Source organism: Lactuca serriola, chromosome 9 (genome assembly GCF_051521515.1).
Source record: "Lactuca serriola cultivar US96UC23 chromosome 9, Lser_US96UC23_V15, whole genome shotgun sequence".
NCBI lineage: Eukaryota > Viridiplantae > Streptophyta > Magnoliopsida > Asterales > Asteraceae > Lactuca > Lactuca serriola.
The window spans coordinates 33,505,349-33,517,832 of NC_136416.1; the positions used below are offsets into that span (position 1 = coordinate 33,505,349).

General features: G+C 39.6%; 1 protein-coding gene across 1 annotated transcript; it reads right to left on the reverse strand.

Annotated features, from left to right (window-relative positions):
* Positions 1–5,120: 5,120 nt before the first annotated feature.
* LOC145073814 (magnesium-chelatase subunit ChlH, chloroplastic) lies at positions 5,121–9,803 on the reverse strand. The gene is made up of 3 exons (XM_079020304.1): positions 8,157–9,803; positions 6,208–8,010; positions 5,121–6,133 (listed from the first exon to the last, which is right to left on the reverse strand). Exons 1-3 carry the CDS (start codon positions 9,660–9,662, stop codon positions 5,279–5,281), a joined length of 4,164 nt encoding a protein of 1,387 aa, XP_078876430.1. The 5' UTR covers positions 9,663–9,803; the 3' UTR covers positions 5,121–5,278.
* Between the last annotated feature and the right edge of the window lie 2,681 nt (positions 9,804–12,484).

A 12,484-nucleotide genomic window follows, 5' to 3' on the forward strand; every position in this document is an offset into this window, starting at 1 on the left:
TAAAATTTGCACTTATTATCATAGAGAGCAATGGACAGAAAAACAAGGGGTTCTCTCTTGCACATACATACTCCAGTCCTCATCCAAAGCATCAGTATGCTAATCGACAAAGTACGATTGTTTGGAATATGCTAATTGACAAAGTAGGATTGTTTGGAATTTATATAGGATAAAAATTTGAAAAAAAAGTAGTCGTGGAAATGAGATGAGGAGAGAAAAACGTCGGAAAAACCCAACATTGACACTGTTTGCCAAGCTGTAAGCCTTTCATCTATCCCATAATGCTTATAGATCGGAAATGCTTTTATGCATGCATTTTGGTCTCTTTGATCTATCACCGACCTTTTCGATAAACACTAATCATTTTTCAAACTAATTTCGTGGAGCTAATTTCATACTACGGTTGAAATATAGTCCTAAGGCCAACTCAAAATGAACCTCTAAAATACCATTTTAGAGTCATTTTTACTCCAATTAACCTTCAAAAATCATATCATTTTTGTGTTGGCTCCTTTTTAACACAAAATACAGCTGTCAAATATGAAAGCCTCTAAAAACCAATATTTTTGAGGTTGGTTGGATTGCAATCAGTAAAATGGTGTTAAATGATCACCATTTTGATCAATGTTTTAAAACCCGGGTCGACCCGGCCGGTTCAACCGGTTGGATCGTGACCCGGAGTAGAAGGCGGGTCAATTGAAAACGGTTTTATGTAAAAATACAGACCGGATCGAACCGGCCGGGTTTCCCCTAAACCACAGTCGAACCATATATGTCGAACCGGTTAAAACCGGATTGACCCGTTTTGAGAGGGCTTGGATCGATTAATTGATGTTTTCTTCTCCTATCGATTGTGAAGGTGACGGTTTTGGTTAGTTTACTGATGATTTATTGTTAATTGATCACCGTTTCAAGGTTTCTGATTGTGTAGATTATGTAATTAGGATCTAGTTAACATATGTTTATTGATTATAATATTGCTTTTCAATGCAGTTAAATATGGAATCAAGGGAAGACAAACCATTACAAGCATAATCTATAACATGTTTTGATAATTATTCAATGTTTAAACTTTGAAGGAATCAAATTATTGGTTTATATGTCTATGCATTATATAGAAAAGTAAAAATATATAAAAATAGAAAAATGCCATAAACCGGGTTGACCCGTGAACCGGTCATCACACCGGGTCAACTAAAAACCCGTGTTTTAAAACATTGATTTTGATGTTTGTGCATAGAGAAGCTCTACTAAGGGCCTGTTTGTTTACCTCTTAATTGCAAAATTAAGAGACAATCTCTTAAAATTTCAGATTCAGATCGTTTGTTTGCATCTTATTTTTTACCTCTTAAAGTTATAATTACCTTTTATTTTTTCAGATATTGAACAAGGTCTGAAAAAAATGACGCGTACCTAATTTGCCCTAAAGAAAGACCGACAAACGCTTCATCGCCTTTTCTTCCCTTTGTGTGTGCTCCCATTCGCGCCTGCTTCTCTTCACCACCAAGATTCCGACGAGGCTCACGTCCACCCAAAACGTCAACGATGCTGCACCCTGCAACGCCGACGCCGACGCACGTCCTCTGGCTCGAACTCGTTTTCGAATTCTGCCCAGCAGGTATGTTTCTCTTCTTCTGAAAATCGATTTCATTGCCTGCATCCGATCTGCAACGCCACCGGTGCCGCCGACTTCACCTCCGACATCTTGTATAGGTAAAGTTTTTCTTTTTCTCTTGCTTTGCAATCCGAGTTTAATTCTTGAAAATTGAGTCTCGTAGTTTTTCCCCTGAAAGTAGAGTATCATTCCTGAAATCAGACCATTGTTTTCCTTTTTTTCCTTTTTTTTTTTTTTTTTGAAATCAAGGTATCAATTGAAAATTTGATATTGTTGTCTTCTCAGCACAATTGCAGGAAAAGAAACTAGAATTAGATGTAAGCTGATGTTTTCTTCAATGTTTGTACAGGGATACACACGACATATTCTGTTTTCACTTCATTATGAAATTATTGAAATTGCTTCCATATTCTGTTTTCACTTCATTCATTCATCTTCAATTTATCAAAAATCATGACTCCTTATTGTTCTGATACATTGTCTATTAACTTGTCATCAGGAATTGGCTATATTGTGCCTCAATAGGTTGAAGAGAGTGATCCAATACTATCTGCCATTAAAACAATATATGGTTCAGCTACTACCCTCCCATTGCCAACCACAACTCTAATAGTTCCTTTAAAGCCATAGAAGGTCAAACCAGTCAAGGATCAACTCTCAAGTTTCTATTGTACCCTTTTTATAGTTGAAAAAATTGTGAAGATCTGTGAAGCTCTTGAATTGGAGGTTTTGATTGTTTTGGGTGCCACAATTAAGAAATAGGTTTGTCATTTGTGATATAGAATCTTGATTTTCTTCTATTATTGCAATTAGTTGGTTGGGGTATAATCATGAAATGATAATGTTATGTTTCATTTGGTTATTTTATAAGCAAAAATATTGAATTTAGCAAAAAATAACATAGAAGGGCAAAATGGTCATTTTTATAATTCAGCACTGCAATTCAGAGGTTCTAAACAAACAACATTTAAAAATTCAGATCTTAAAAATTCAGACGGGATAATGACTTGAAAGGGTAACGAACTTTCGACTTTTGTCACATTTAGTCACTAAACTTTTTTTCGTTGTCTATTTGCCACTAAACTATTGAAACTGTTCACATTTTACCCTTATGACCGGCTGTTACCGGTCATAAGGGTAAAATGTGAACAGTTTCAATAGTTTAGTGGCAAATAGATAATGAAAAAAAGTTTAGTGACTAAATGTGAACAAAATCGAAAGTTCATTTCCCTCTACAAAGTTCAATGACTAAATGTGAACAAACTTCCTATTGTATTATGTTTTAGCAAAATTATTTATTTTTGTTTAATTGTATCAACATTATTTGTTGATGAAGAAATTTATGAAATAAAAAAACAAAATGTAACATCCGGATTTCCAGGTATTATCATTTAAGTATTTTTCTTTTGAGTTAAGAAGAGAGACTCGACGAGTTGACGCCTCAACTCGTCGAGTAAGGTCGCGACTGATGACTCAGATTAATGAATGGACTCGACGAGTCGGTGAGGTGACTCGACGAGTCCGCGCTGTTGGCAGAAACCCTAAATCTTTGTGCCCGAGCCATATTTAAAGGCACTTATGACCTTCAATTGCGACTAACATTCCCATAAGTGAGAACCCTAGCGAGCTTGAGTGTGTAGAGTGAGAGGAAGAGCTATCTTGAGCTTTTTGGTGTGATAGATCTGGACCCTTCTAGGTTCAGAGAGCCGAGAATATGAAGCTTTAGTAGAGTAAACCTTGGGGTTCGAAGTTAGGAAGCATTTATGGGATTTTTATGGTATATATAGTTACTTTAATCTTACACATAGATATGAAGTATTTTATATAAATTACGTGCTATGTGTGCATATTATTTGAATACTTGCTGTCTATGCTGGATGAACGATTTTATACATGTTTTAAAAGATTTAAACGGTATATTTATTTTATATCTACAAATATATTGCGGATGAAACATGGATAGATGAAATAGTTGGTGTGTGATGAAATAAAATGATGAAAGATAGGTGATGATAGAAAGGTGGTGATAATTAGGTAAATAGATGACGATGAATATGTGATGTTGGATGAAAGGAGATACCATAACCTTAACCAGCAATGTGGCGATGTAGTCATCTACCAGAGTATAGATGGCGACCACGGACTATTCTAGACAACCCAGTGGAAACACCAGCAGGCCCATAACCTGTAGGTGATGAATTACGAGTTCAGACGATGTTGTAACTACGTATTCATGCGATGATACTCTAACCCCTTACTATGAATTACGAGTTCAAACGATGTTGTAACTACATATTCATGGGATGTCACAAATTTCGCATGCCAAACCAATGGTCATAATTTACATCAGTGAGAATGGTTTATTTTTTTTGTAAAACCAAAATCAGATTGAAAATTTTGATTTTTTATTTTGGAAAATGTCAAACCATTGGTTTTTTATTTTGTTTTTGGTTTTTTGTTTTTTTTTTTAAAATATATTTTCAGGGTTTTGTTTTGTTTTTTTTTTATTTCATAGATTTCTTCATCAACAAATGTTGTTACAATTTAACAAAAATAAATAATTTGCTAAAACATAATACAAGAGGAGGTTTGTTCACATTTAGTCATTGAACTTTTTAGAGGGAAATGAACTTTCGATTTTGTTCATATTTAGTCACTAAACTTTTTTTCGTTATCTATTTGTCATTGAACTATTGAAACTGTTCACATTTTACCCTTATGACCGACAACAGCCGGTCATAAGGGTAAAATGTGAACAGTTTCAATAGTTCAATGACAAATATATAACGAAAAAAAGTTTAGTGACTAAATGTGATAAAAGTCAAAAGTTCGTTACCCTTTCAAGTCATTATCCCAAATTCAGACCCTCTTAAAAATTCAGATCTTAAAAATTCAGATCCAACTAAAAAGCCTAATTTGTACTGTTTACTGATTTGTTTGAGACCCCGACACTGTTAAAACAAATCCAAGTAACTAATATCACAGATCCTAGTCATCCTGCTAATAGTCGATTCTTATCAAACTAGCCATTGATAACGGTTCGTTGGTAGTGCATGCTCACGTTTCGAGGAAATGTTCAAGAGAAACCTTTTTACCTGGAAATATTTTATCAGTAAGCTTTCGTTTATATATTAGGCCTACTTGCATCGATCTTGTTCATGTAAAGATTACCCGCAAGTAAAGCTAAAGAATTTCCAAGTTCCATTTTGCTTCCTCATTACTCCCTATTGTGAACAACCATAAAGCAGTCATTGCCAGTATCACAACATGAGGTTGTTCGCCATTGGAAGCTCTAAGAGAGGGGGGAGAGGACCATTCGCTGTTTGGCTGGAATGGCCAGGTTTATCGGTACACCATGAGCAAATGCGGCAAGAATGCACACAAGCTGTTCGAGGAAATGTCCATGTGAAACCTGTTCTCTAGAGTTCCTTAATAGCCGGGAGTCGTTGTTTGCTAACTTAAAGGTAATTTTCTTGCAAGTAAATCATTCCCTACATTTGATGAATTCATAATAAACTACTAAAATTTACATTAAATTTTGGTGAATCAGAATCTTGAAACTATAGAATACAATGAGAGTAGTCCCCATGAACGATCAAAATGTTTACAGTTTTGGGGAAAAGGAAACAGATGACAAGGTTATAAATATGACATAACTATAAATTACCGATCAACGCCCTCAATCTTATCTTCGACCTCTGAGTACAACTGCTTTAGCTTCTCAATATTATCCTCCGTAGTGTCCCAGTAGCCTCTCCCATTGGCCTCCAAGAAGGTCTGCACCAACTTCCTGAAGGAGTTAGGGTTTGTGTTCATGAGCCTGTTCAACATCTCCTCATCTTGAATGAAGGTGGTGTTAGCCTCTTCATACACCCAGTTATCCACCTGCCCAGAAGTCGCACTCCACCCCACCGTGTTGGTGAGCCGCTTCTCAATCTCACGAACACCCTCATAACCACTCGACAGCATCCCTTCGTACCATTTCGGGTTCAACAGCTTTGTCCTTGCGTCCAAACGGACCGTCTCTGAGAGGGTCCGCACCTGAGCGTTAGCCGTGGTGGTGTCTGCAATGTACGCGTTTGGTTTCTTCCCGTCCTTCCGTAGGCTCCCAACAAGGTTGGTGGGGTCGGAGTCAAAGTAATGACTGACATCTGTCAGAGATATCTCAGATGAGTCCAGGTTTTGGAATGTTGCTTCGGCCGTACTCAATGCCATCTCAAACACTTTTCGTTTCTCTTCCATTCCAGCACCAGGAGTGTCGCTGTCAAATGCAAACGACTTTCTGCTCAAATACATGTCTTGAAGCTGCTTCTCATCATTCCATGATGAGTTCTCAACTGCAAGATTTACATTTGATGAGTAGGATCCGGATGCATTTGAGAAGATACGAGTCGCAGCTTCTCTCACATCCACCCCAAGAGCCTCCGCCTGTTCCAGTGCGTGTTTCCGTACATAGTTTTGGTCCAGCGGCTCATCCAGCTCAGCCACCATCTTCACCGCCCTGTCCAGCAGGTTCATCTGTAACAACAAATACTGTCAGAGAAAAACCTGGAAAATTGAAAAAAAGCATTTGAAAGAAATCGATTTGTTACCTGGTTGATGAACAGATCCCTGAAGACTCCCGAGCAGTTGACAACAACATCGATTCTTGGCCTTCCGAGCTCTTCAAGGCTCACTGGCTCAACCCGATTGACTCGTCCCAGTGAGTCTGCAACGGGTCTACAACCGATCATCCATAGCACCTGACCAAGAGACTCCCCGTAAGTCTTGATGTTGTCTGTTCCCCACAACACCAATGCAACCGTCTCCGGATACTTTCCTCCGTTGTCCGCCTTCTGCCTCTCCAGCAGCCTGTCCACCACCACCATTGCACTCTGCATGGCTGCTGTTGTCGGGATTGCTTGTGGGTCCAACGCATGGATGTTCTTTCCCGTGGGTAAAACTTTCGGGTTCCGAATCGGGTCGCCTCCTGGACCCGGCTCCACATACCTCCCTTCCAAAGCCTGTTTCAAGCTGCCTAATTCGTTGTCAGCCACAATGAGTTTCAAACAATCTCCCAAAAACTGGAACAAAACCCTGAGCTTGTCCCTGTCGGCTCTGTAGAATTTGGTTTCAGACAAAAACTGAATCCAAGGCTCATTCAGACCAAACCCAAGGAATGTACTTAATTTACCAGACACATCAACCACCTGACCCTTGCTGTTGGTGCTCCGCTGCACAAAAGCATCAACAGCCCCACGTGACACCTCTGTGATCTGCTTCAACAACTCCACATCTTTCAAGATTCCTTTATCACTGCTTCTGTAAATATCTTCTATCTCTCTGCCAACCGTCTCCGCCAGTATCGATGGAAGAGAGGAGATCCCTTCTTCCGGTCGGTCCAAGGCGGCAATGTTGACCAGAGTGGCAACAGCCTCCATGGCTGTCGGAGGCTCACCGATCACATGAAGCCCACATGGCAACAGTCTCGACTCGATCTCCATGATCTTGGAGTACACCTTTCCAACAACAAGATCGCGTTCCTTGCTTGAAATCTCCACACCTTCTTCAGGAAGATCAACATCTTTGTCAAGATTGCATTGCTTGGCTGTACTGATGATGGAGCTCACGATCTGCTGACCACGACCCGTGTCTTTGAGAGACTGATACGATGCAATCAACTCACTCAGCTGCTTCAGACCCTTGTAAAGACCAGCATTCTCAGCAGGTGGAGTCAGGTAGCTTATGGTGTTGGCATAGCTTCTTCTCTTGGCAATGGTGGCTTCTGAAGGATTGTTAGCTGCATAATAGTAGACATTCGGGATGTTCCCTATAAGACTGTCGGGAAAACAAGCATCACTCATCCCGACCTGTTTCCCAGGCATGAACTCTAAGGATCCGTGGGTTCCAAAATGAAGAACAGCATCAGCTTTGAAGATCTTCTCAACATAAGTGTAATAAGCTGCAAATCCGTGATGTGGGCTTGCTGATTTTGAGAAAAGCAGCCTCATGGGATCACCCTCGTACCCAAAAGTGGGCTGGACCCCGATGAATATGTTTCCGTATGCTTTCCCATAAACCAAGAGATTCTCCCCATCAGAGTTCAAGTTCCCTGGAGGCTTTCCCCAGTTCTCTTCCAAGGCAGTGGCATAAGGAGTCAACTGCTGATACTCTCTCACTCCCATTTTGTATGCAACATTCAGATTTGGACTGCTGAACTGAGCCTCTTTGTCATGAAGAATCTCTTCAATCAACTCTTGAGAAGTCTCTGGAAGGCCTTCCACATTGTAACCATCTTTTTTCAGGTCTTGAAGCACCGAGAAAATGGACGCAAACACATTCAGGTATGCAGCAGATCCCACATTGCCTTTGTCTGGTGGGAAGCTGAACACCGTGATCGCCACCCTCTTCTCAGTCTGCATTCAAGTTTTACATCAAAATATATTCAAAATTCACTTGAATTCATTCATAGTTTTTCCTCATTTCTCTGCTTACTTTTTAAAAAAAAAAAAAAAAAGCAGCATAAGGCATATGTGATGTGAGAGAGAGAAAAAGTAAGTACCTTTGTTTTCCTCTTCAGTTCTGCCCATCTGACTGCTCTGGTGCAGAGCTGCTCCACCCTCTTGTGAAGGGCATGGGATTTACCGGTTCTTGGGTCTCGTCCTGAGAAAACAATCGGCTCCATTCCTCCATCAAGTTCTGGAAGCGCAACCTGCAAAGCCACCTGAATCGGGTGAAGACCCAAAGTGCTGTTCAGCCATTCCTCAGTCGTCTGGAACACAAGAGGCAACGCCACAATGTACGGCACATCCAGCTTCATCAGCACCTCGATTGCCCTTGGATGATCTTGCTTTGCGGGCCCTCCCACCAATGCAAACCCAGTCAGCGACACCACCGAGTTCACAAACGGCTTTTTTGTGATCGGGTCAATCAGATACTTCTCGATGGGACCCGAGAAGTCAAGCCCACCCGCGAAAAGAGGAATCACCTTTGCACCTTTCGCTTCCAGTTCCATGATGACAGCCACATAATGGCTGTCGTCTCCTGTCACGATATGACTCCTTTGCAAAACCAATCCAACCACAGGAGCATTCGGGTTCTTTAGCTTCTCATTTGTATCCCTTCTTGTATCATACCAATTCAAATACTCCTTCACATCTTCATACATACATGGAGCCAATGGATGCCAGATTCCGCTGTCCAAGAACATTACCGGATCCGAATACCCAATCTTCATCCCTTTCAATGCCGGAACGTAAGACCCTGAAATCATCTTCACAAAATTCACCAAATTATCAGGGGACCCACCAAGCCAAAACTGCAGACTCAGGATATAAAGCCTCGCGTCCTGAGCTTTATCACTCGGCAGATACTTCAACACCTTTGGCAACGTCCTCACCAGCTTCAACATCTGATCAGAAAACCCGGCCGATGACTTCTTCTTGTTCTTGAAAAGCTGGAAGAACGGGCTTTTTGATTGCCCCAGTTGAGACATACTGAACGATCCCAATTTGTTCAGCCTCATAACCTCCGGCATCGAAGGGAACACCAGCACCGCATCCATCCTGTCCCTCTGTTTCTCCACCGCATCCTTCACTTTCAACGCCAATTCCTCCACAAAAATCAACGACCCGATGAAGATGTTTGCATCTTCAAGGTCTAAACAGAAGCTCTTGTAGTTATTTTCGTCTCTAAGCTCTTCCACCAGGTACCCCACCACCTCATACGAAGCAAACTTGTTGCTGCTGTTCAGAGTCCTGACTGCAGCTGAAAGTGACGACTGGTACTGGGCTTCCAACACCACATACACGATTTTAACTGTCGGGAGGCCTTGCTTGTTTTCAGGTACGATCCGACGAACTTCCTGTGTCGTTTGGGTGAAAAGGCCGTTCCCGACAACAGCACATTTCACACCCAAACTGTGTGGTGTTCTCGAATTGGGTAAATGCGGTGAAGATTTTTTTGGTAGAAACGAGTGGAGAAAGTAGTGTTTTTGAGAGATTGAAGATAATTGATCGGCTTTGGTTGTGGGTAATGTAAATGGTGTTGAAATCAAAGATGATGCCATTTATATACAGCAAACCGCTCTGTAAATTGAAGAAAAAGAAAAAATAAAAAGGGATAAATAAAGAAGGGTTGAGTTTAGTGTGTGTGAACTTAGCTCTGTATGTTGAGCTTATGAAGCTCGATAACAACAATGGCAGACGGTTTCTTGTTGTCTCCGTGCCCTTCTCTCTGTTTTTCTTGAGATTTCTGAATTATATATTCGAGTGAAGTGAAAAAATCGGAGTTGCATACTTGCCGGGTTAATGGTTTTGGAAGAAGACACGTAGGGAAAGGTACGTGGTGCATGAGGTTGAGCTTCGTTTAGAGAGTATGTGTGTTTTTTTAGTGTGTGAGAGAGAAAATGGGGTAGAAATGAAATCAGGGTCTATCTGAGAAGGGGGTATGATGATGATATTTGGTGGGTTTTGATTGGTTGTTTGGGATTTTCAAAATCAATACGAGGAGGACGTGGATTTTAGGGAGTGTGGATGACAAGCGAGAAAGTAAAGTAACAACTCATATTATATTTATTTCATATTAAAATAATATTTATTTCATATTAAAAATTCATAAATCATAAATGATTTAGATTAAAATTCTCCAAACCAATCTGTTTAGTTAGATGTCTGTGACATGTCTACTCATCTAATTAAGTCAGTCAATTTTTTATAAAAATAACTTGATCAATTATAATAAAGAAAATGGTACCAGTATACAATTATACAATAAAGTTTATAGCTACTAAAATAGTAAAATGTACTTTAAGTAATTCAAATTATTTTTAAAAAATATCTTGGTTGTGTGAGTTTTGATGGGGCCATGTATCATACGTTTGCACCAGTGGTTTGGTTCCGAAGGCTGAAGGCCCATCGGTTGCCTCTTTTTTAAAGATTTTCTTTTTTTATTTTATTATATTATTATTATTATTATTATTATTATTTTTTTTTTTTTGGGGGGGGGGGGGGGGGGGGGGGGGGGGTTAAAATTGGTTTATTAAGGGAGGTTGTAAATCATAATCATAATAAAAGGATTTATTGTTTCAACTATAGTTATTAGATTTGACATCTTTCTTGCAAGGTTTTAAGAACCGGTGTACTGACTGGTTTTATGCTTCTATGCCGGAAAGAACCGGCTGGTTTTTGATATTTTCAAGTTGAATTGGTTGTAATGAATTGGTCAAATATTGTTTAAACCGATGAATTGAGGACCTGACTAATTTTTGGGCTAAACTATAGCCCATTACAATTTCGATTGAATGTAACACATTGTAGGTCGATTTCTTATGTCTCGTTATCTCCATGATAATACATAGTATTCTATAATCACGTCTCTCTTTTTTAATACATTACAACCTACGATCCGTACATGATTTTTTAATTAAGTCTATTGACAAAATCATTACATAAGTCCTATATTGTTTACTTCCACAATATATTATTTCAATTAATTTTGGCCATTGTCATCGTACAATGAGTGAGATGACAAACGGGCAACAAGCTGTGCCGCTAAGCCTTTTTGAATGGTAAAACTAATTCTTTTAAAGACTACATCCGAAGATCTAGGAGATATAACATTGCTATGCATGATTCGTTGTACTCTTTTAAGAAGCTCTACCGCATCCGATGCGAGGAAACCAAACATATCAAATTCAAATGGTATGAACACGTGTTGATTTTTCATGTACGATCTCTCATGTTTGGTGACTTTGCTTGTGGCTGCTTTTAAAGCAGCATATCCCGCTGTGAAACCCCCAGTCCTCAGGCCCACGAGAGGGGATACCCCTGTAAGATCGACACATGCGTGTTTCCCTCCGACCTATCCAAAAATCAAAATGTCAGCCGGTCTGAGGGTTGAAGGAAACCTTACCCCACTATTTAAGTTTATTTTATATATATGGAACTTCAAAATTTTGTTTGGTTTGTTAATTTTAGTGTTAGTTTTAGTTTTTGTTATATTGGATTGTAATTTTTCTGTTATGATCACCTTATGTTTTGTTATTCTAATTTTGAAATTTTTTTATGATTTTATAATACAATTCAAGATGAAATCTAGAGACAAACAACCAATGGAAACACAATCTCGTTCAATCAAATGTAAGAACAAAGACGATAAAACATGAGAACATATAACTATAGTGAGGAAGATAAAGGAAACAAGAGTTATATATGTAATTTTTGTCACAAAAAATTTTGTGGTGGCCGTACAAGCAAAACTAAGAAGCATCTTGCCGATGTTATTGGTGACATAACACCTTGTACTAAAATATCTCCAGAAGTTCGTTTCACAATGCAAAGTATTTTGAAAGAAACAACACAAAGGGAAAAACATAAAACTAGTGGTGGCGACATAAACAATATGACTATCATGTATGACGATGAAGAGATGGAGGAAACACAAAATTGAAATGTCAAAACACGACCGTAGCGGAGTGTTGGATCGTTGGAAACTTGAGGACCGCTCGGGAAGCACGAAAAGCTCAGATTTCGAGAAAGAGAGTTTTGGAAAGTGTACAGATTAGGTATGCCGAATCTTTCTATTTATAGAATGTTTGAGAGTAAGAATCATGCATCGCGCCGCGCGTCCCATGCGTGTGGCTCCATCAGGGAGCTGCCACATGTCGTCCCTACATTGCACCATGTCACTCGTATCCTGACAGATATGGACGTCATAAATGCGTGCTGCATGTGAAGCGCAGTGGTGCGTGTGCCTACATTGCATCATGTCACTTGTATCCTGCTGCATGTGACGCGCAGTGGTTCGTGTGCGATGAGAATTCAAATTTCTAAATTCCATGACTCCTGCGTATGAGCTCCATTTTCGACGATTCTTATATCCATGTGTAGG